This window comes from Dryas octopetala, chromosome 4 (assembly GCF_963921425.1).
Source record: "Dryas octopetala chromosome 4, drDryOcto1.1, whole genome shotgun sequence".
NCBI lineage: Eukaryota > Viridiplantae > Streptophyta > Magnoliopsida > Rosales > Rosaceae > Dryas > Dryas octopetala.
Window position 1 is genome coordinate 17,359,518 of NC_141369.1, and position 24,765 is coordinate 17,384,282.

The 24,765-nt window shown below is 37.2% G+C and overlaps 3 protein-coding genes across 4 annotated transcripts; 2 read left to right on the top strand and 1 right to left on the bottom strand.

Annotated features, from left to right (window-relative positions):
- Positions 1 to 6,604: 6,604 nt before the first annotated feature.
- LOC147287491 (Integrase-type DNA-binding superfamily protein) lies at positions 6,605 to 9,764 on the top strand. 2 transcript variants are annotated; one of them, XM_086241478.1, is made up of 9 exons: positions 6,605 to 6,785; positions 6,931 to 7,552; positions 7,645 to 7,727; positions 7,914 to 7,922; positions 8,053 to 8,141; positions 8,246 to 8,319; positions 8,450 to 8,500; positions 8,715 to 8,791; positions 9,205 to 9,764. In XM_086241478.1, the coding sequence occupies exons 1-9, from the start codon at positions 6,605 to 6,607 to the stop codon at positions 9,762 to 9,764; spliced, it is 1,746 nt and encodes a 581-aa protein (XP_086097604.1). The 2 variants fall into 2 exon arrangements, with proteins under 2 accessions (XP_086097604.1, XP_086097605.1); XM_086241479.1 differs by having other exon boundaries at positions 6,605 to 6,776.
- An 8,116-nt stretch (positions 9,765 to 17,880) lies between these two features.
- LOC147287492 (uncharacterized) lies at positions 17,881 to 19,698 on the top strand. Its single transcript, XM_086241556.1, has one exon. It carries the CDS (start codon positions 18,668 to 18,670, stop codon positions 19,202 to 19,204), a length of 537 nt encoding a protein of 178 aa, XP_086097682.1. The 5' UTR covers positions 17,881 to 18,667; the 3' UTR covers positions 19,205 to 19,698.
- A 1,643-nt stretch (positions 19,699 to 21,341) lies between these two features.
- GRF5 (growth-regulating factor 5) lies at positions 21,342 to 23,406 on the bottom strand. Its single transcript, XM_086242251.1, has 4 exons — positions 22,855 to 23,406; positions 22,217 to 22,718; positions 21,774 to 22,123; positions 21,342 to 21,659 (listed from the first exon to the last, which is right to left on the bottom strand). The coding sequence occupies exons 1-4, from the start codon at positions 23,045 to 23,047 to the stop codon at positions 21,652 to 21,654; spliced, it is 1,053 nt and encodes a 350-aa protein (XP_086098377.1). The 5' UTR covers positions 23,048 to 23,406; the 3' UTR covers positions 21,342 to 21,651.
- Between the last annotated feature and the right edge of the window lie 1,359 nt (positions 23,407 to 24,765).

The window sequence follows — 24,765 nt, forward strand, 5'->3', positions numbered from 1 at the left end:
TTTCTGTGGAAAATAATGGTCTATTTTATGGAAGTCACTGATCATGAAATGGAATTTATAAAACAGTCTCTAGCTGGTTTTTTAATAATGAAACCTTATATCACTTAATAATTATATATAGATATGAACATCATCAATCCGATTCAAGTGCGGACGTTTGTATGATGCGAATGTCCGCACCTGATTGGCTCTGTGAACATCATACTTAAATGGTAGTTGTCAAATATATGCACGAGGTACTTGGTATATATGTAGTAGCTCTCTGGAATAAGAAAGACAATGTCAGCAGAAAAATAAATAAATACAAGACAAGGACTCAAGGACTCAAGGACACACTAATAAGATTAGTCATCCAGTTTTCTAGTATAATTATTCAAGTGACAAAATTAAGGGTAGGATGACCCAAAATTAAGATTTGGATCTCAATAATCATAGCTTGGTAGGATTAACATGCTGACGTAGTAGGAACTAGGAAACTGCATTATCAATTATCATTCCACTTTACCCATTTTAGAAAAGCTGTAAAGGCTTAAATGGGTTAAAATGGCCCATTAGTGGAGAATCTGACTAATGTATACTATAAAGGCGTCACATGATCACACATTTAGTTGAAATTTGAAAAAGAACACTATAATAATTAAGAATTTTTCACCAAATTATTCTTTTGAATGAAAGCTCAAGTATTTTGATCCTAGAACAAAAGTTATATTTTATAACTTGTTTTAGATGTAAAAGTATCAAAATATATGAGAAATATTTTGGTCTGAAAAAACATTCAAAAAGTGATAATTTATAGTTAAAATTTAACATACTTTAGCCTTCACTAAAAATAATAATATTTTGATGAAGATTCCCCTATTGTTATATATGATTCTTTGACGATCCATTGTACCAATCTCAATAATCAGGTGTAGGAATATTGTTTTTAAGCATAAATGAAACTCACTCAACTCCAACATTAATTGGGCATGTCCCAGGGTGTGTGCCTGTGTCAAAGCTGAGCTCATTATATGCCAAACACAACGATTTGGTATGAGAAAATGATATATAAACAAAGGCGTGCATCAGAATTGCTATTATACAGCAAAAGAGGTAGAGGTCACATCGTGTGTCAAATTTATTATTCTAACAAATTTTGATGTCCTACAATTAATTGGGGATGAGGTCCGTCCAAATTTGACCAAAACAAACATCACACTCAAGGATTTCCATTTTAATTTTTAATTTTTTTAATTTTAGATACGCCGAGAATAACTTTTCTATAACTATATTACACTGATATGGCATCACCTCCACTCTCTTATTGGTTCTCTTCCTTTCTCTTATTCTCTCTCTCTTTCTCTCCCTCCCTCGTTAGTTCGTGACACCACCTGTTTTATGTGGCAGGACAAGTAAGTTTTTCTCCAGATACACAACATATAGAGATAGATATCAGATAGATTTCAGTAACTGAAATTGAAGTGCTCAATTATTGGAGAACTGTTGGATCATGTAAGGTCCAATCCCAGTACAGGAGAGTCCACACGATCCAATGCCCTTTACCAGATTTACTGGGAGCCCCAGACTGCCCAGTTTCTTGGGAGGAACTCACCCCATTGAGGCCAGTATTAACTTAATTTGTCATGTTGGGATTGTGCGGCTTGATATAAGTTAAAGTTATAAGTAGGAACGAAATTGATTTGTATTTAGAGAATGACATAACAATTTACAATATATAAGTTGAGTGATTCACTATTAATTGTATCCAGACTTTTTGAAATAAAACTCTATATTTAGATATGTATATAGTATCAATATTAATTCAAATTTAATAATGAATTCACACAAATCGGTTGCCAAAAAGTTTTAAATCCGATCAATTTTTCAATTCCAGATAGGTTGATTATATGTAAGACCACATGTTCAGCTTAATTGAATTCAATTGGATATGATTTCTATAACCTACAAAAGGTTGCAAAGAGAAGTAAAACTCTTTAAACTTAAGTTTGGATCTTGAACTTGGCCAAAAATAAAATAAAAAAGTTTGGATCTTGAATATTGCATGTCAGACTGAGAAAGTGTAGAACAAGGGCTTATGGGCACTAGAACAAGCTAACCAAATCAAGCCCACACTAACGCCTAAGCCTAAGAAAATATCGGACCGAGCATAAAGCAACCCATTGTTTCAGGGCTGTGCCGGCAGGGTCTTCAAACCCACAGGCCATACTTATAAGGCCCTTCTCTCCCTCTATTCATGGCCCCATATGAGCTCAACCCAGTTCAGTCCATCAAGCCCAAACCTGAATATGAGTTGACCCAACCCTGCTCTATTACTTATAAGGATGAGCATGAGCTAAGGAGGCCTGGCCTGTGACCATTGCACTTGCAAATGGTAAGCACACTTTTTCTTTTTCTTTATCCTAAAATCTATAGATAAACCTTTATTTTTCTCATTTTCACTCACAAAGTTGAAAGTTCTATAGGTACCAAAATAGAACCAAGTCAAAACTATACCAACTAAAAATGTAATTTAACAGAGGTTCGTAACTTCAATGCTTGAGTATATTTACTCCAACTACTAGATTTTGAACTAAAAATGTAATTTAACTGAGGCTGCTAGATTTTGAACATTCCCTCCCTTTAGTCCTTCTTATACCAAAAAAAATGTAATTTAACCTTTGTTATCCTTCTTGGCCAAAAAAATAAACCTTTGTTATCCTTGACTGAGTAAATATTTAATAAAAAAAAAATAGTAGATATTTCTGGTGGAGTCCGGTGGAAAATTAACGGATTAGAACTGGAAAAAAAAAAGTTCTGAATTTCATATAAATCTATAAATATATAAAAATAATTATAATTTTGCATTTATTTATAAAAAATTAATAATAATTTTGAATTGAGAAAATTTTAGCAAAAAGACATGATATTTACCTCATTTTGCAGTTGAGGATGTTACTTTTACTTTGTTCTAATTAAAGATTTCAAAATTACTGTTTGTCTCAATTAAGGTTTTCTGTCAAAAAATTCATTAAAAGTCGATCACATGACCCACTTGTGATCAACTTTTAGGGGCAAATTTGTCCTCTCCATCACTAATAAAAAATAATTCTAAAAACATTAAAAATTAATGGAATAAAAAAAAAGGGCTGCTATTTGCACACCCTTTCTTAAAAAAAAAAAAAATCAAGAAAAAAGACCATTTAGCCTTCCCCTCACCCACACACCCCCATCCCCATCTCCCCCCCCCTGGTACACACCCCATCTCCCCATCTCCATCTTTTTTTTTTCTTTTTTCTTCTTCACCGTCGAAGCCCACCCCCCACCCTTTCTCTTCTTCTTCTTCCCCCCACCCCAACCACTTCCCCCCGAGCCCTCCCCTCCTCCCCGCATGCACCACCTACAAACAGCCACCACCACATTCTTCCTCTCTCTCTCTCTCTCTCTCTCTCTCTCACACCCAAGCAGACAGCCAAAAAAATAAAAAATTGCAGCGGGTTCGGCGAACCAGTGCCGAACCCGGTGGTTTCGTTCAACAGGTACCCGCCGAATAGAATATGATTGTTCGGTGGGTACCTACCGAACGAAACCACCGGGTTCGGCACTGGTCCACCGAACCCGCTCCAATTTTTTTTTTAAGTTTTCTTCTCTCCGGCGCGCGATGGTGAGCTAGCTGAAGGAGCAGTTGTGGAGTGGGCAGGAAAGAGGGGTGGGTCGGGTTAGGGTGGGGGTGGGGGTGGAGGAGGGAAAAGAGAGAGCAAGAGAGAGAAAGGGAGAGAGAAGAGAGGGGCAGGGAGGGGGTGGGGTGGTCGCCAGTGGTGGTAGGCTGCTAGGCGTGGTCAGGGATGGGTGTGTGCCGGAGAGAGGAGAGGTGGGGAATGAGGTGATCGGGGATGGGTGTGTGTGTGTGTTTTTTTTTTTCTGTTTAGGAAGGGTGTGCAAAAAGAAAAATGGATGGGGTATAAGGTCTTTTCCTTTAAGTTTTTTTTTTTTTTTTTAGGGCTGCTATTTACACACCCCTAAATTTCTTTTTACACACCCTTTTTCTCTTTTTTTCTCCTACACACCTCACACACTCATCTCAAATTCAAAACCTCTCAACACACACCTAACCCATTACCAAAATACCCTCATTTCATTACATACTCACACACCCCATTTTTCTCTTTCCCTCTCTCTCTTTCTCTGTCAACACACACCAGCGCAGCACCACCCTCTCATTCTCTCTTTCCTCATCTCTCTCTCCTCCCTGTTGCACCACCCTCCCCGCGCCCACCACCATGCCAAGCACGCACAGCCACGCCCACCACTATGCCAAGCTCGCACAGCCCCAACGCCTGACCACGCCGCCGACGCAAATGAGCTCGCGCCTGAAAGCTCTGCCTAGCTCGCACGACCACGCCGCAGTGCCAGCCAAAAGGATGAGCTTCGTAGGTCGTTCGGTAGTCATTCGTCGAAACTGGCGGGTTCGTTCAGCAGCCATCCGCCGAAATCGGCGGTTTCCTTCGGCAACCATCCACCGAACATTCGAGTTTCCTTCGGCAACCACCCACCGAACATTCACTGCAACTCGATCTCCTTAGCTCGGTGGCGTTCGCCGACGAACCAGGCGACGAGACACCCACCAAACACTTCCTCTATCTTCCCTCTTCCTTTCCACACCCGCCAACCACCCAGAAAACCAGCGACGGCGCCGAAACCAAAAGCACCACGCCGGCGTTGATTCCGTTTTCGGCGGAGTTGGGAGACCGGATCACCCTCCTCTTTCTTAAGATCGGGGCTGGTGTGTGTGTTTTTTTGGTCGAGATGAGGGAGGGAAATGGGCTAGTTTGTGTTTTTTTTTTTTCTGTTGATGGGGGTGTGCAAAGAGAGAAAATAGAATTAGGCTTTGGGCGAGAGAAAGAGAGAATAGTCTTTTCCCTTTGATCTTTCTTATTTCTTTTAGAAAAGGTGTGCAAAAAGAAATTTAGAGGTGTGCAAAAAGAAATTTAGAGGTGTGCAAATAGTAGCCTTAATAAAGGGCGTGCAAATAGTAGCCCTCTAAAAAAAGGAGGGAGGATGCAGAACCCTTCCCACCCCCGACCCTCCTCACCTCCACCTCACCTCCCTCCCCCACTCCGACCACCGGCTGCCGACCCTTCCCTCCGCGCTGGCAACTCGCTTCCCCCCGCGCCGGTCTTTCCCCTCTGCCACATCTCTCTCTCTCTCCTCATCCTTCCTCATTGCAAACCCCTAATACCAAACAATATGAAATTAACGAGGCCAAATCGAACTCATTTGAACCAAAGAAAAGAAAATACATTTGATTCAAAACACAAACAATCATTATCATCCATGAAATTCTAACCCAAAAGACCCAATACCCAATACATAGAAACCTTAATCCATTAATTCAAATGAATTAAATCCGTCAATATCCAACGAATTGAAGTCAATAACCAATAAAAGCCAAGAAGATAGAGAGGAAATGTGAGATGCAATAGAGGGGAGATGTCCATAATAGGTAGACTGGCATTTTCTGAGAGTTGTAAGAGGTACTAGTCTCCGCCAACATAAGACAAAAAAAAAAATATTATGGCCAAAATAGTTAATATATATATAAATAAATTTTAAAACATGGGTTCACTAAAAAAGATTTGGATTGGATTGGATTTGGGGAGGGGTGAGAGAGAGAGAGAGAGAAAAAAAAAGAAAGATAAAAAAGAAGAAAGAGAGAGATGCGGCAGATGGAGAGGAGAGAGGTTGGTGCGAGGGAGAGGGGTCGCTAGTACGGAGGGAGGGGATCGGCGGCCGGTGGGCTGGAAATGAGGAGAGGGAGGTGGCGTGGGGGTGAGGAAGGTCGGGTCTGGGGGAGGTAGGGAGGGTTCTGCATATATCCTCCATGCCTTTTATATTTTCTTTAACAACTTTAGTTTATTTTTAAATTTTTTAAGAATTATTTTTTAATAGTGATGGATAGAACAAATTTGCTGTTAAAAATTGATTATGTGCTGGTTACGTGAGTGATTGATTTTTAACGGATATTTTGACAAATTTGACGAAAAAATTTTAATTGAGATAAACAGTAATTTAACATTTTAAATTAAAATAAAATAAAAGTGACATCCTTAATTGTAAAATAAGATATAAGTAGTCATTTTGCTAAAAATTTTATTTTTGAATTCTCTCTTGTCTACATTATGTCCATGCGTCAAATGTCATGGCCACCACTGCAGAAATATGACAAAGAAATGAAAGAAGGGCACGGAGTCCAAGATTTTCAATACAAAACAGAAACAGAGCTAAGAATACAAAGACGAGGGGGCTTTTGTAAGTTTTCACAAATCTGTTTTTGGGTTTACATGTTAGAGCATATACACCCCCCCCCCCTCCCCCCCAAGGACAAATGAGGCTTCCACGATGACTGAGAGAATAATAAATGCATATTATATATATATGAAAGAAAAGAAAAACATATAAGCAAAACTTCAAAACTTCATCCCCATCCCACAAGAACAACAACTACCACCTTTGAAGTTTGAGCTCAAGATCCCAAAAACCCAAAAAAAAAAAAAATAGATACACGCAATTTTTGGTGAGAGAGATTTGTGGTTGTTTTTGAAGAGAAGGGTTGGTGTTGTTTGTTAATATGAGTAATTGGTTGGGGTTCTCTCTCACTCCACACCTGAGGATCCATGAAGACTTTGGAAGGGAAGAGCAACAAGACCATGGAGGAGGCTTTCCTTCTCACATGTCTGTCATGCCCTTGCGCTCTGATGGCTCTCTCTGTGTTGCTGCTGACCCTTTTAGGCGCCCAAATGGTTCTGAAGGTATTTGCATAATTGCATGTTACACTAGGACATATTTATTCTTGTTTGTTTTCTTGATGCTTTTGCTCTGCATGTTTTGAGATTGATATTGAACTACTGATGAATCTATGAACTTGGGTTTTTTTGGTATGGTCATGATTTGAAGATTGGAGGTATGAGAATGGCATGGGTGCAACAAGTGTGACAAACCCACATGAAGAGGGTCCAAAGCTTGAAGATTTCTTAGGTAGTTGTTGCTACTCAAGCTCTCCTCCTGGTTCTGAAACCAAAGTCTACTGCAGCCAAAGTACCCAAGAAGACCAAAACCAAGACACCATCTCTCAAATCAATGTCAATGAGGCCCCAATAGCCTTCAACAGCACCAATGGATCAGAAATAGAAGGAGCTAGCAGCGAGAACCAGAATCCCACTGACCCATCTCTCTTAATCAATCAACAACCTTATAGCCATTACTGTGTGAACCCACAAAGCCTTATCCCCAACAATGGCATGTACAAATCTTGGTTGGGCCAAACATTAATACCATTTTCTGATGAAAAGTCAAACCCTGATCATCATCAGCCAAATGTTAGCAGCAACAATAACTTTCAGTCTCTCTCACTCACTATGAGTCCAAGCTTGCAAAATGGCATGGCTGCAATTTCTCAAATGCAAATGGTGGATACCAAGAAAAGGCCAGTTGGGAAGTCTGCAGCAAGAGAACCAGTCCCTCGCAAATCCATTGATACTTTTGGGCAGAGAACTTCTCAGTACCGAGGTGTAACAAGGTACTAAATAAAAAATCCATAATTTCTTTTCTTCATTTCAATTTAAACCAACATTTTTTTCCTTTTGGTGCCATAAAACTATTTGTGTTTAGGCATAGATGGACTGGGAGATATGAGGCCCATCTGTGGGATAACAGCTGCAGAAAAGAAGGCCAAACAAGGAAAGGAAGGCAAGGTAGGCAGATATATTTGTTCAAGAACCATTAAGTCCTTTATTAATTGATTTTTCCATTTTTTATTTTTGGGTACTTTTGTTTGTTATTGGAGGAATATACTAACTGTCTGGTATTTTGTTTCATGCATTTCTTTTGGGTTGGTCTTGTTTTTCACATCTTCAACCTCAACATTTCTGCAACTGCAGTTTATCTTGGTAGGTGTTCTGAACACATTATGAAATTAATTGTAAGAAATAAATAAATATATATATGTGTTGCATTGGAAGGTGTGCACTATTTGAAAAACCTTCATTCCCTTCTCTGCAAAACGATATCCATGATTAGGTGGTTATGATAAGGAAGAAAAAGCAGCAAGGGCATATGATTTAGCTGCACTCAAGTATTGGGGTCCAACTACCCACATAAATTTCTCTGTAAGTAATTTCGGTTTTACCAAGCTCCACTCTCTATAACAAAGTTTCCACCACTATTGTTTTCTTTCAGTAATTTTGTCCTTGTTTCTGGTTTTGCTGCTCAGCTAAGCACTTACGAAAAAGAGCTGGAAGAGATGAAGAACATGACAAGGCAAGAATTTGTAGCCAACTTGAGAAGGTATATACCCTTTAGTCCTTTTTTCAACATGATACCTTTTGGACCATGATTTTTCTAATTCTTCCTTTTTTTTTTTTTTTTTCTTTTTCTTTTTCTAAAAGTACTTGTGGCTTTTTTTAATCTGGTATAGGAAAAGCAGTGGGTTTTCAAGAGGAGCTTCTGTGTACAGAGGAGTGACAAGGTATGGCAGAAAGCAACTTTAATAATAGAGTTCCCATTATTTACTGCATTTGCAGCCTTTTCAATTATCATAGGCAATAATAGGCAAACATTATTATGAGTGTGCATATGATATCAAACATGTAAATTTAATACATTATTAAAAGCCACCCACATTTTAATTTTCTATCCTTTTTACGCTCATCTGTCAAGCTGGTTTTTCTTTTTCCTGCCAGACACCATCAGCATGGAAGGTGGCAAGCTCGAATTGGAAGGGTTGCTGGAAACAAAGACTTGTACCTTGGAACATTTAGTGAGTTCATTTCACCTCCTTGCTTAATAATATTCTTTTTAATTAGTTCATATCTAGCTAAATAAGTGAAATCAGTATATTATACGAGTATATTCACATCAATCAACGACTGTCAAATTGACATGGGTAAGGATGGTTGTTTTAGCTTCCGTTATATTTTGTTAGGGGAAGTTTTACAATACCTGTCAATTATTCCTACTCACATGTGACATCATACACATTCAAAAGGTGCTATGAATCCACTGTATTTATGAGTCTATTGGACTCCCCCACACTTACATCAATCGGTACACTAGACTGACCCTGCATTCATGAGTGGACTCAATGATTAACAAATTCTGATCAAGTTAATTTGATCAAATGTTGCATCCCATTTTTAACAATGATTACCATGACTTGGTGGTATTGATAAGGCACACAAGAAGAAGCAGCTGAGGCTTATGACATTGCAGCAATCAAGTTTAGGGGCACAAGTGCTGTGACCAACTTTGACATGAGTAGGTATGATGTGAAGAGAATTTGCTCAAGCTCTACCCTCATTGCTAGTGACCTTGCCAAACGCTCATCACCAAAAGACTCTGCTCCAGTACCAAATGAAGACTTCAACTCTTGTGCATCATCTACTACTTCACAACCCCTTTTGGCCATAACCACCAGCGAACCTTCCGATCAAGAATTGGCTGACATATGTGTGTGGAATAATGCAGATCATGACCATCCACAGCATGAGAATTCAAACACCACCAACAATGCAGCATTGGCTGCAGCTTCGAGCAGTAGGACTTGTTCTAGCCCACGTAGCCCAAAATGCTCATTTGGACCCAATAGTACTGAATTTGGTGACTATTCTCATGCATATTTCTCAATGCAGGGTGTTAAGTATGAAGATGGCAATGGTGGGAATGATCACAGCAGGCTTGGAAGTCTTGGTTTGGTTCAACAGGTTCCTATGTTTGCACTGTGGAATGATTGAGAAGAAATGTTTTTTAAGGATTAAGAAGCTAGGAATTGGTCATGGCCAAAAAAAAAGAAGCTAGGAATTGGTTAATTTGTGGTGGAAATTAAGCTTAGCTAGCTAGGTAGATGTTAGGGGTAAAAAAATGTTACACAGAAATGTGGGTTCAATGGTTCTAATTAAGTTCCAACAGTTAATGTTTTGGTGTTCATACCACTTATTAACTGCAATTGAAATTGAAATTGTTTATTCCTCGTCAAACAGTAAATTTTGACAATCAACGTAACCAATTAATGAATCTAGCAACATAAAGTGCTGTATGTTTTCAAATTCTTTGGTAAGAAAATACTTTTGATTCTCACATTTAGCACACTTAAAAAATGATGGAAACTTTAATTTAACCAACAGTTTTATAAATGGAAAATGTTCTTTCATCAAACAATTTTGATCGATATATTCATGTTCTCATATTATCAATCAAAATCATCGATTAATTGAATTGAAAATATAGTAGAAAGTATAGACTTAATTTATAATCTAACAACACAACAAATTCAATTCTTTGATAAAATTAACACTATATATTATAATTGCCTTATTTGCATGTTTATATGATTGTTATTAAGAGAAATATCTCATGTTAGGAATGTATGAATTTGCAAAATGGTGCGTATGTCATTCTCTTCACCTATTCTATTTTGATATTGGGGTGAATGTTTTAATTTTTTTATGATAAATCAAGCAATCCGTTAAGAGTTAACATCCACATGTGCTTTTAATAATCTAATGTGGAAATTTTTCATATTACTTAATTGATCTGAATGGTGCAACAGCTGATCTGAATGGTGCTGTTTCTTCAAATTAGGCGGTGCATGGCGGTTTGCTAAAATACACAGGTCACGTAGGGAGTGGGGAAAAGTCAAAGAAGAGGGACCCACCTCCCATTGACTCGTAGGAAGAGAATCCAAGCAGCTTCCTGAAAGGAGGAGTGCCTTAAATTGCGTGCCCTTTGGCCGTTTATGTGATGTGTGCCTCTCTGTCTGTCTGTCTCTGTCCGTCTTCTCTCGCAGTTAATTTTTGTGTTTTGGCGCGTCTATTCACGCTCGTGACTAGCAACCCCATCAATCCAATCTAGAAGCTACCACAAGTCAACAAGTACTTCGCTTAATTAATTACCATATCAACTTCAAACTACGCCAACATACATATTTTAATAGAAAAAAAGGTACTCTCAACATTTAAAACCAAAACGTGTGAGTGTGTGATGTGACCACATAATATGAAGTGACTATATTGTAAAATTTTCCTATATTTCGTTTTTAACACCAAAATTAAGTATTATAAGTTAAACTCATAAACGAGAAACCCCAATACCATATCAGATCGCATACACCACATTTATTTTTTTATAATGTTTTATCGGTTAGCAAATAAGAAATTTTACCAATTTTTAAGACTATAAATTATAGTCATATTTTTATATGCTGTGATTTTGAAGTTTCGAATAATTTAAACTTTTTTATACAAACGCATCGTAATGCAAAGATAAAATGTAAAAATAAAATAAGAAGAGTACATAAACGTTGTTTAGGAATAGAATTTAGAACTTTCGGTATTTGGTTAAAAAACAAAATCTTGTGGTTTACACTGTTTACATATTATATTTTCTAAATGTCATTGCTGAAATTTACTTTTCATAAGTAAGAGGCAAAATTAGTACATAACAATGTATCATGTATTCTAGTAATAGTTTACAAGTAATTATATATATTCGGAGTTTAATGTAACATTTTATATCTAATAAAAGATATAATTTTAGACTTGATGAACAGCTTAGTTAAAAGGACTGTAAAATTCATCCTTGTCCTCCTAAATTTACAAAAAAGAAAAACAAGAGATCTATTTTTCTTAATAGCAACCAAAATAATGCAGATGTTTTTCCATCTATTAATTAATATTCAAAAAGAAAAAAAATGCAATGGAACTATTATGATTGTCAATTTTTCGAATATCCAACATTCCAAACCATTATTATTATTATTCAACTGAGTTTGATACTGGATTTAGAGAATATGTACGGACTGGGTGGGAGAGAGTGTTGCAGCAGCTAGCAGCAGGCAGCAAATTTAGAGATAGATTTGGGGGCTTGGCCAAAAAAAAAAGAGATAGATTTGGGGGCAGGAAGGGGATCCACATAAATCTACCATCAAAACCTGGCAGCAGAAGGAAGCCTAACACACACAAAAAGACAATATCTACTGTCCACAATATATATATAAGATACCTTCTGCACAGACATTTCTCCATCATTACTACCCTGCACCTACCTACACCCTACACCACCGCTCTTTCACATCTATATGTAAATCTATGTAAGGTTGTAGATGACCAGCTAGCTAGTTTTTAGGGTTAGTCTAGGGCTCAGTTTGCATGGTTTTAGGGTTCTGCTCAAGCCTGCAGGGACTATTTAAGCTTTTTACCAGCTATAGGTATTGCTTGCCCTGTGCTTTACTTGCTGTGTTTTAGTAATAGGATTTTGGATATTCCCAGAGCTGGCTAGCATTGATACCCTGTATCATGTTCACCACTTCACCCTTCATTAATTGGTTCTTGAGTAGTCTGGCTTTTGATGTATGTATACGTGATGTATCAATCAATTGTCAAAAACCTAGGAAAAATAAAATACTTAAACTGCAAACAGAAAGATAAGTGTTAATTACTAAATAAATACCCAATTATTAATTAGGTATATATCTTTCTTATCATCTGTTAGTTTATCACGAGAGAGATAAACAATGACCATATTTGGTGGGCTTAGAAGGATTTTGGACTGGACACTTAATTTGGACAGAAATCTCAAATAGCTTGGGACCGGTGACTCAAGCTAACGGGTGGGTCACCATGGGACACAAACTCACAGTCTTGTCCCGAAACTAAAAGGAATTGACGGGGCCGCACAAGCGGTGGAGCATGTGATTTAATTTCGATGCAAAGTTAGGATATAATCATGTCCTATCTGACATTCCAAACAAGGCGTATCTCCTTTTGGAATAGGAATTGTTTTTTTGTTTCCCATAATGAATCTCATATCAATAAACATTCTACACATAAGTCAGTGACTATCAACTAGTTTTACAGAATCTCTAATTTAATATACATTCTTGATATATTTATTGACTGGTAAAGTTTTTAGAGCATAATGGTTGACTTAGAATATAAAAGCTTTAGGACATAGTAGTCGTCTAACACAACGATACACAATGTACATAGGTACTAAGGGTGTAAAAACCCTAGTTTGAAATAAAAAGGGTACCAATGAGCATAGCATAGGTCCAAAATGGGATATGAATCAGCCTTTCTTTCTATGGTCACTTGACATGCCTCTAGCCAGGTCCTGAGTTCAACACTTTGCCACTAAGAGAAACAAAAGCATCAATTTCCAAGGCATAGCACATAATGCAACCATCTATGTGCAAACTAGTCTTCACAATATGATGATGGGGTACCTCCTTCAGCTTTTGGCCCATCCTCCTCATTTATTCTCTTTATCTGTCTCTGCAATTCCAACATATCTCTCTCTCCCTCTCAAAAGTGAAGTGGGGTTTGCATTTGAATGACCAATTTGCCACTGGGAGTAAGAGGTCACTTTCTCTCTCTTTAATGTGTGTTTTTTATTAGGAAGAGTTACAAGTTTTGGAATTTGATGGGACAGGAGCTAAAGGCTTTTGGCTGGGGATTGAGATCCGTTTGCCCTTAGCTAGAGGACAGTTTGGCTGACATTGTTTGGAGACACTGTAAAAAAAGAAAGGGACTGCGATGTATGCTAGCTGCCTTTGGTGACCTGGATCCGACCAAACATGCTTCTTGCTCTAGTTGCACTGCACTGCCCTCGGAACTAAAGGCCTGCTCTCTTTTTCTCTCTCACCCATGTGACCTTGCCCCTTTCACTATGAGGGTACATTTGTCATTTTGCATATGTACTTGTATATTTACATTCACTGTTTTGTTTATTTCCATACCAAGGAGTTATAGAACGCTTTTTCTTTTAATGCTATTATGCCCCTATTATAATTTGAATGAATGTATAATATTATATTAATATATCATGTGGTTATATTGTTAATTTGTTACTTATAATAAATTTTTATACGAATAATGTGCGTACTGTCTAATGTAAATTTTTTATTAAGTGCTTATGTTTCTACCCCTATGTCCTATTTTTTCACTCACCTTATTTTTATACTCACCATTTAATTTGAAAAAATATTAAAAAAAACTCTTCATACCTTATATTCTTCCTGTAATATTATTTGATATATCAACTCAAACACCTAACTAAAGACTCTTTCTACCCCCTTAACTATCATATATCGCACCAATCCACCTTTTTTATAATTTTTTTTTCCATAAACTCTAATTCTACTATGTCACCGAAGCTTAAAATTGATGATACTATTTGGTTGATGCCCATATATTTATTAAAATGTATAATTATTCTATACCACGAACTCTTTTTATTTATTTATAATTTTAGATCAATAATTCATTATATTTTAATGTTTCTTTTGATTTAGAAATTGAATATATATTTTAAAGATTTAATTTGGCATTAGGAATGAATTATAGGATGCCTATAAGATTCTTTTTCTTCTATTTGGAAAAAGATGGTTGGGTGAAATAATAGTTAAGGGGGGAAATGAGATAATGTTTAGTATGTAGGTGTTTAAGTTGGTATATCAAAAGGCATTATAGGAATAATGAGAGGTTAGAATAATGTTTATATATTTTTGTCAAAATTAATGGTGGATATTAAATCAAGGTGGATGGAAAAATATAAACACTCTTTACCATTTGCAAGACATGTAAGAGCTTTGTGGGCCTATAAGCTTAATGAGTGTGTAATTAAATTCACATTCTAAAATCCAACGGATATGTATGCGCTTGTAGGTAGTAGTAATAATAATAAAATTAATGCTAGTTGTTGCAACAATTAAATGAAGATATGTATTTATTTAAAATGATGCTCATTTCAATTACTTTTCTTACTTTTGGGGGAAAAAATAATTGGCAAAATAATTGGGTTGTACATATTTGTCCATTTGAAAATATTTGATATTGTTTGAGATAAGTCCAAAAATTGTGTTGGGCTGTTTCTTCTAGCCCAACAACTCCTTATGTAATTCAAAACCATCCACAACCAACCTAAGCCCAATATATGGTCAACTGACTCAACCTCCAGAAGGCCCATAATTTAGTACTACTCACTAGCGAACCCCTTGTAAAGTACATGTTCCTGGATCCAGCTGGAAGTCTCAAAATGATCTGTTCTTTGTTTTTTTTATATGAGATAGAAGGAAAATATTTGAACTGAGCATCTCTTCCAACAAATTAGAAAGAAATATCAAATGAGAGGGACCGTAAACCCTAGACTAATAGTTGGTTGATTTCAAAAGAGAGCTACTATGTGTACACTCATTTTCCTCTCAATACACATTCCTTTTTCACCTCATATTTTATTTTCTTTTTAATTTTATCAATTTCTTAATACAGACCCCCAAAATTCTTAAAATACCCTTATTACCCTTTCCCTCAGCAATGGTGAGAAAACAAAGAAACATGGAAGAATAGAGAGAAAGGGAGAAAAATAGAGAGTGGAAGAGAAAGTAGAGAGAGAGAGAGAGAGAGAGAGAGAGAGATTGGGGAGAAGAGCCACTGCCGATGTGGGTCTAAACGCGGTATTTAGGTAAATTTATTATTTTAGAAATTGATATGAATGAGTGTGTAGTGAAAGGAAAGAGGGTGTACATATAAATGATTTATTATTGTCATTTTTTTTTTTCTAATACATGACAAAGATATTAAAATAATGCGAGATGTAAGTAAGTGTATGAACGCTCAACACATTGTTCACTCACATCCCACAATGCTTCCACATCATACAACCATTCACTATGCAACACATTTTTTAATTGGCATGATGAGGATTTCCCCACTCTTTTCTCGTCTTATTGTATTGCATAAATTTGAACAGGATTTTGATAAAGATCCCTTCAGCAGATGAACTGTGGGTTGAATCAGGAGCTTGCTAGACTGTCTTCTAAGGCAGGCCACCAGATTGCCAGGCAGACCTTTGGATTCCAGGGAATTTCTGGCTCTGCCTTTTTATTAATCTAAAGTTTTTTATGCGGAGGAAGTGACTTTTTCTCCATTGCTTCACTGGATGTTTTACCCCATTGAATTAGATAATGTGAATATGATTAAGAATTGGAGAATTGCAAAGACAATTAAATAATATTCATAATGTTTGCTTGATCATATTTTAATCAGATTTTCCATCTGGGTGATGTCGATGGAAAATTTTTATTGATATATAGATCACTAAGATTTAAGGCCTAACATAAAAAGACCGAGGGTTAGAATCAGCAAACCGGGTCATTATGAAAAAAGTTTGGAACGTGGCAATCATAGCATATTTATGATATGACATCTAGAATTACGGCGTCATATATTATATTTATTTTAAAAATTATAAACTTTATTTGAAATAAAGCACATACTACTATATTATTGGATGTTGCACCATACACGTAGCATGACTTCCCCACCAAAGAATCTCTCGTTATTTTATATTCATATAAAATATTAGTCAATCCTAAGCCTATCAATTTAATTAATTATATCAAATAATTTCATTTTATTTCACAATCCTTTGTTAATTGTATTGTGTTGGGATCGCACAATTGTATATTGTATACAATTATTCTTACATAGCCTAACTTTGCTGATTATTGTGAATTAAATTTAAGACTAAACCAAATATCACTTACATTTGCTTATAAAATGAAAATTTAAATGATCATAATCAATACTTCACTATAATAATATTCAATGCATTTTGATCAGTCAATAAAGAAGGTCAAATGGACTGATCCATGGGCCAAAACTAAGCTAAAAGATGGGATCCAAACCCGACTTTACTACTAAGAAGGTAAGGTCAGCCGTACTAAAAAGACGGACGACCTGGTAGATTACGGGTCTGGTGCTTACAAATTGTACTACTACCTAAACAGTGAACACAATGATCTGAGATGGGCCCAAAAGGCCCTCCGGATATCACCTCACACTAAAAAAGTGAAAACAATAGTACCCACTTCACTTGCCGGGTCCACATGATCCAAGACCTGTTTTCTTTCATAGGATTTTCTTGTTTTTTCTTTTTGATAAAATTAGGAATCCTCCGAAATTTTAGTGTTTTTCTTTAAAAAGAGTGGGAGATTATGGTGTTTTTGCTTGAACAATAAACTCTTCTTGTATAACTTTGATAAGCATTAGCAACAAACAAAACTCTTTCACTTGGTAAAAATGGAGATAATCGATTTGTTAACCACGTATAAATTTTGTACGAGATTTCTCAGTATCTTTAGAGCTTGTTCGATAGTGTTTTTAAAATACTTAAAAATACTTTCAAATAGTTAAAAGCGTTTTGCTTATGTGTGACAAAAAAAATTAAAAGTGTTTTTTTTTTTTTGTATAAAAATATTGTGCTTCCAACTATATTTACGAGAAGTACTTGGATTTTTTTTCAAAAAAATCGATGAGATTCTAACAAATGTATTTCTAGTGAAAACGCTACCAAGTAAAAAAGTTTTTTACCGAAACACTCTTAAACAAGCCCTAAAACCTTAATCTCTCTCTATATTTGTAATGATGAGTAAAACTTTCATGCAACTTAGCACATCATAAAATGTAAGATAGCAGGGTGTATATAAATGTGATAACTGATAAGTAAAATTTTTTTTTTTATGATACCACAACATTATTTCTGTTGTGGAGAAGTTATTCTCCATGTAAATACATATGGCGGAGAATCTACTAATATAAATATAAAACCATAAACATCTAAACATCAAGTATCATTGTTAAAAAAAAAAAAAAAAGGGCCAAGTATCATCAAAATTCGATGACACGTAGACTATGTAGTGTCCCCATTGTAAAATTTTCCATAAAACTTGAATTGTTTGAGTATAAAACTGACACCGTGAAAGCAAGTCACATAGACCTCTGCATTTTTTTTGTCACCAACTCCATGATAGCCATTTGACAAGTCACAAAGCTACACAGAGAGACACTCTCTCTCTCTCTCTCTGGAGAAACAGCTTAAAGATTCTTGCTTTGCAATCATTCACCCAAATTAGCCCAACCGTTGAAGGCCGCGTAGACTATCTACCTTCTTCGCTGTCCCTCTCCTCTTTTTCTCTCTCTTCTCTGTTTCTGAGAAGGTGGCGAAGATCACAAAGAACCCCTCTCTCTGCGCCTCTCCACCCCATTAAACCTTCCAATTCATGTTTTCTCCAACCACCCATTTGACTCATCCTTCTGATTCTTCTCCGCAGAGACTTCAAATTCCCAAAGACCCACTTTCAATCCGATTCTTATCGTCAAAAAGCTAACTCTTTGTTCCAACGACTTTGAATTTGGAATCAAGCATTTCTGACCATTTGACTTTAATTCCCGGAAAAAAAAAAAATCACTGAGACCAGATTGGGAAATCAAGCTCATTCCCAACCCCTAGACCTCTGGGTCCAAATCTGTCAAGAATCGAGCTTTCTAAGTCAGACCCCAATTGGACGAAATCAAGCATTTGGGGCCAAACCCATTTGACCCATTTCGTTCAAATTTCAGAGGAAGAGGAAATCACAGAGACCTTGATCGGCAGACGACTTAGATTCACAAACCCTAGTTCGTGGGCACAATATCTCTGAAAAAGGCAAGTTATTCCCTTTTTTATTTTCTGTCTTTGAATTCAGAGCTGATGAAGAGGAAATCGAGAATTTGGGGTTAGACCCAGATGCGAGAGTGCTCTGGAAACCCTAATCCAAGCCCTAATTTGTGTTGAAAGACTTCCCGTGGTTGTTGTTTTCATGGAACCGCCATTGTCAAGCTTGGTCCTTCTGGTTTTTGGGTTTTCTATTAGCATATGTGCTCTTCTTGTTGAGTCTCAATTTAAAGATGGAGTGAAGGTCCTCTCATCGCTTCAATTTTTGGAGCTACCTCCCCCGCCACCACCGCCTCCTCCATCTCCGCCACCTGAATCTCCATCTCCACCGCCACCTGAATCTCCTCCGCCGCCACCACCTGAATCTCATCCACCGCCACCACCTAAATCTCCTCCACCGCCACCATCTAAATCTCCACCACCGCCATCGCCTCCTCGCCCTCCAAATCAGCTCAATTCCAAGAATGAATCGAACAGACCGCCGCCACCGGATCATAAGTGGACGAAGCGGAACAATTCTCGCCATCGTAGGCCGCCACCTCCACCTCCGCGGAGGGAGCACAAGATCAATGCAGGGAAGAAGATTGGGCTGTTGTTTGCGGGCATCGCTGGCATTCTTCAGATTGGTGTGGTGGGGTTCTTGGTTTTCAAGAAGAGGCAGCTTCTAAAAGATCAATGGTAGATATGAGACTTGTGTTCTTGAATATTTCAGTATCAGATTTCTCACAAATTCTTTTGTTTCGCCGAGAGCATTGTAGTTGAGGCTTTTAGTGGATTGGAAATTCTTCAATGAGCGCATTGGGGTGGGGCTGTTATTGAATTGAGATTCTTTGGTGAGCACCAGGGAGTGAATGAATCGCGGACTGATGGATATGAGTTTTGAATGGATCAGAGAGTTGGTGCTTCCTTTCGACCCCCTTGCCCCCATGCGGTTGTTCTGTAAATGAGTTATTGTTGCTTGGAATTTTCTTCTTCATGTTTCTTCATTTTTATGTTGATTTTTTTTGTTCTTTAGCTTGTTTAACACGGCTTATAATTTGAAGCAGAAAAAACCATCTTAGCCTTTGTGTCATGGGCTCATTACCTTTTCTTTTTTCCTGCTAACTTGGACCACCTGACTGTATAACAATATTAGAAATTATGGAAGAATTACAATGACGATATAGAGTTTTTTCTCTTTCTATGAGTGCGATTTACTGTAGTTATAGTCTAATTTGTGTTGCATCTATCAATATATTGACATTCACTGCTGAAGCACGCATTTTGCTATTGATATCAATGATTTTTGTCCAGAAACATATCAACATGCTGTTTTGTTGGTCTTAACATTTGGATTGATCGATTGGTGATTTGAATTGTGCATGACTATGGTTTGAGGACTAGAAGTAATTGCTAGACACTCTGACTTTTGTTATATGTTAGCTTTTTTTTCTAATTGTAGAACATGTAATGTACTGAAACTTCTTTTTCTCTTTGTTTTTCTGAAAGTATGTTAAAACATAGGGAAAATTGTTCCCTTTCAATTAGAACATGTCGAGTTCAGTGATGGAGATTTGTGCATGGAATCAGAAGTTGAAATGTATTTTCACTGTTGATGTGAGATTCTCTTTGTGCTCAGATTGTGGGGAAAGGACTGCCTCATTCCCTCCTTTTTCAAGGGTTGTATTAGTTATCAATTTTATCTGTGTCTGTTATAGTTTATGTTGAAGGTGTAGACGAAAGCATGATAAAATGGATGAGGATGATCATCAATTTTGAGTAATTCAACTACATTTTTGATTCCGTAGTTTATTGCTGGGATTCTATTTGCATAGTGCAGGATGAGAAAAGACTATGACAGAGTTAGAGTTAGGCGAAGAGAGCATAATGTGGCCTATTTGACAGAACATGAATGGTTGACTATGACACTTATTTATAATTTGGTGGCAGAGTTTGAATACTTGGGACTTATGTACTAGGTTTGGCCGGTGAGGGTGGTGGGTGGGAGGAAGGGAGGAGGGGAGGGTGGTGGTTTGGGGGCCAAAAAGACTTATGGGGCTAGGGAAAGCAATTTAGGGGTATGTTCAGAAACTCTCCTTGGATAATGGATATGACTGCAGAAATGCAGCGATACTGAACCTTGCTGCGGCCATGTCTAACCTTGACTGTAGAGTTTTTGTCTCACTACAGTCATGTCTAGCCTTGACTGTAGTATTTTTGTTAGGAGCATTCCGGTTCCTTCAACCCAAAATGAGTCATTAGGAAAGATATATTTGATCCTTGTATATTTTCATTAACCATTTTTTTGTATGCTGAAGTGATGTTGTGGACCACTATTAATATAAAGAAAGCAATGCTAGATTATGTCTTTTCTTTATATGGAAAGGTGACGACAGATTAGCCTTAGTAATTTTCTTCTTTAACCACTAAATGTTTTGTATGGACACAATAACAAGACCAGGATTTGTTTTAGCAGAATTATGTAGATGATCGATGAATAAAATCTTGTTTAATAACTCGCTCACATGATCCGAGTGCTATTAGCTACTGACTGAAAATTCAAGGTCTCAACCCGGACATTAGATATTAATGGGGTGAGATTCAAGAGAAGAGAGACCACATTGCACAATCTATGCCTAAAACAGAGAGCTGTGTTTTAGTGCTGTCTATTGGTTGAGCAAAGCAATAAACCCCTTTAGAAAGCACAAAAAGGGTCCCCATAGATGGAGACCCTTTTTGCAGATGAGTCAATGAGTCAATTCATTGCAGATGTTTCTTATCTAGGGTCCATAAATATGAACTTCTGCTGTAACCCGATTCCAAATCCCGATTCCAAATCACGAAGTGGTTGAATGCTACTCTACCCATTACATAACTTATGGAGCCTAGAGGCCCCATGGCATTTCAAAATGCTTCCAGTCAAACAAGTCTATAAAATATCCAACATGTTTCTTAAGAGGAAGAAGAAAATAAATATCAAGAAAGCAAAAGACAGAAATCCTCCTCCTGTGGTGGCCCTACATTATTCACTCAGAGTCTCACAGTCACAATAAAGCTCCCTAGCCACCAATTCAAGTAAGAAAGGCAGTGACCCACCAGCAAGTACTCTTTTGGCCTTGATCAAATACCCATAATTGATTAAAGATCACTTCAACCATCTGCACCACAAAGGAAAATTTTCAAATTAAAGAACTGACAATGAAGAGGTCAGACATTGGCACAAGAAGCAAAAGTAAAGAGCAAAAGGGAATACTGACAGTAAATGAAATTACCATTAGGAACTCCTGAATTGGATGCAAGATCAAGCCAGGTGTCTGTGCTCTTTGGTGTCCAGTCTCCAAAGAAGTGGTGGAGTGACTTTTGGGTTTCAGATTCTTTCTCAGTTTTAATTGGTCCGCCTGATTTGAAATCAGTCCCCAAAACAAAGCAATGCTGCTCCTGTGATTGCTGAGATACTTCTGGATTATGTGAGAGGCTTTGGAACTGTGATTGTGAGTAGCCTTTGAAGGAATTACTCATTAGTGGCTGACATGATGAGTCAGTTAAGTAGGTTTTTGCATTTGGTGAAGACTCGTGAAAGAAATCTAGCTCATCCACACCTTCCTTTGTTCCATGAAAGTACCTATAAAAGAAAGATGTTACCTTTAACTTTAAGAGACTAAAACAAGAAGGCAAATTAATAAATAATTTGATTTTGCTTAACACAAATCTTAACCTGTAATCTTTATCAGCTTGATTATAAGATCCAGAGTTCAGAAAGAGTTGAGGGGTAGTGTTGTTATGAGGTGAGAAACCAGAACCAGGAGGCCTAGAAGAGGAAGAAGAATGAGGGTAATTAAGGAAGGGATAAAGAGGTGAACTTTGGTGAGGATTATGATATTGGGTTTGTTGTGTTTCAGTGGTTAATGATGAGGAAAGTGGAGAGAAAGAGTATGAATTAGAAGAGATAGAGGGAGAGGTTTTGGGAAGGTTCTTGGTGATGGATGAGATGGCTGAAGAAGAAGAAGGGTCTGCTGCTGTTGTTGAATTTGTAGTTGAAGAAGCTTCCACAGGCTTTCTTGAACGGTTTCTGCCTCTGTGCATGTGTCTCTCACAGTACTTGGAGTCCGGGTATGCTTCCTTTGAGCACCTCCATTTTTTGCCATCTGTTCTTCTGCACCTCCCTGGCTCTGGGTCTACTTTTCTGCCAAAACCCATCTCAAAACATCCCCACCCAACTGCACCCACACAAGTACCACAGACACAAATTTTCAATTAACCCCCAAAAAAGAAAAAATATAATAAAAAACCCAATAGCTTCTTTTTTAAAGAAACAAAAACATGAGCATGTGCTTGCATATGCTTATTGCTTACTAGGATTATGAGGGAAGAGTCTTGAGGAAATGGAGGAGTCCAACCTTCTCTTAAAAGAATAGACAAGATCAGTTGGGATGGGTACTCCTGAGACCATGTACTTGAAGATGAGAGCTTGGTGCTCAAGCTCTTGCCACTGAGTTGCTGTGAAAGGGTACCTACTTCTTGCACTACTTGGATTCCCACTCATCATTTTTGAACCAGAACAAAAAGAAAATAAACCCCAAAATCAAATACAAAGAAGAAGAAGATGATGCAAAACAAGAACAGGGAAGCTAAGAAGAACACAAGTTCGGAGATTTAAGAGACAAAGAGAAAGAGGATCTGTGCTTGTTGGGCTGATAGTTTAATAGAGGGTTTAGTTTGAAGCAGAGTCCATTGGTTGCAGCATCTTTTATGCATGGGTACTGAGACTAATGGCTCTCATCTGATGACACTGCTGCCATCTGTCTCTCTCTCTCTCTCTTCTGAGAAGGCCTGCTCTTATTATGACTGCAACTCTGTTGTTACTGCTTCTGCTCTGCTGCTGCCTCTGTGCCATGCTCACATGAGTGTGGGCCCACGTGGGCCTCAGGCCCGGTTCCACGTGTGTAGGCCTGATGGGGAGGAGCTCGGAATGTCCCACGGGGCACCGGATAGCTGCTCCTTGTTGCCGCTCTTGTCTCTGAATCTCCACACGACAAGAATTGATAAACAGATGAAAATTAAATTCGAAACATATATTTCTATTTAATAAGTCTCTATTATTATTAGATGCAGCTTTGGTTTTGCTCTCCACAAACATGATATAGAGTCCTAGAGAAGTGTGCCTTATTTGTTTTTATGTGGAGCAGCAAAATTTATAGTGGGGGGGTGGCAAATATCTCTTTTGTAATGTGAGAGTGTTGTTTCGACCAAAAAAAAATGTGAGAGTGTTGAAGCTTGTAATTAATGAGTCAGTGACTCATCAGTGAGAGAAAGTTTGGGCATTGTAGTATTGTAGTTTACCAAAAAAAAAAACAGACATTGTAGTATTGTACATGTCATGCTCTTAGTGGGAGACATAGAGGCCAAGCCTGGCTGAGTGAGGACCCTGCTTTGGCCTTTGTGGTACGGATGATGTGCTTTTTCTTTTCCTACCTTTTTGTTTTTGTTTTTCCCACATCTCCCCAAATTACTTCATCTCTGACTTTCAATGTGAAAATCTGGGGAAGATATAATGAAGTAATGAACTATGGTTTCATTTCTTCTTTCGGGGTCATGAAATTGTGTTTTTTGTAAAGTCTTGATGACTGTACTAGCTTAAAATGGACTCATTATTTTTAACAGAGGGGAGATCCACCACATGAATATAGTTTTACATTAGTAAGTTTTATCTCATTTATTAGAAGCACAATATTTACATGATCAATTAAGATGATATAAATAATTTTATTTTTTTTATCCAAGTATTTACATTACTAAGAAGAAAATGGTATTTCACAATCTTTTGGGTTTTTAACTCCCATCCTTGAGTTTGAAGTGACTTGGCAGCCATTTCTATAATTGAGCAGAGAGATGTTGGATAAAATTGAAAATTTATATATGCATGCATCTGCTAGTTCAACTCATGAATGTACATGATGAAAGCAACAAATGAATGTATCTAGGAAATTCAAAATTCAAAAATCATGTCATTATATGCCATGTATGTATGTTATTACTTATTAGGTACTGTAGGTTGATCAATGATCAATATGTTGAAGAAGAAAAAATATTTTCTTGTTGAAATTTTATGCATTCATATTTACCTGAGGATGAGGAACATGTCAAAATACGTCTCAAAATTTGATTCATTTATTCATATTTGATCCTATTTTTATCAGCTGATGCATCAGTGTCAGAAATTTAATAATAAAAAAAGACTATTAATTAAGTAATTTTATACTTCAT

Coding starts and splice junctions, on each gene's coding strand:
- LOC147287491 (XM_086241478.1), top strand. CDS start 6,605: ATGAGTAATTGGTTGGGGTTCTCTCTCACTCCACACCTGAGGATCCAT. Junction 6,786..6,930: donor GCGCCCAAATGGTTCTGAAG/GTATTTGCATAA, acceptor CATGATTTGAAG/ATTGGAGGTATGAGAATGGC. Junction 8,792..9,204: donor CTTGTACCTTGGAACATTTA/GTGAGTTCATTT, acceptor GGTATTGATAAG/GCACACAAGAAGAAGCAGCT.
- LOC147287492 (XM_086241556.1), top strand. CDS start 18,668: ATGGAACCGCCATTGTCAAGCTTGGTCCTTCTGGTTTTTGGGTTTTCT.
- GRF5 (XM_086242251.1), bottom strand. CDS start 23,047: ATGATGAGTGGGAATCCAAGTAGTGCAAGAAGTAGGTACCCTTTCACA. Junction 22,719..22,854: donor ACTCTTCCCTCATAATCCTA/GTAAGCAATAAG, acceptor GTGTGGGTGCAG/TTGGGTGGGGATGTTTTGAG. Junction 22,124..22,216: donor CAAGCTGATAAAGATTACAG/GTTAAGATTTGT, acceptor TTTCTTTTATAG/GTACTTTCATGGAACAAAGG.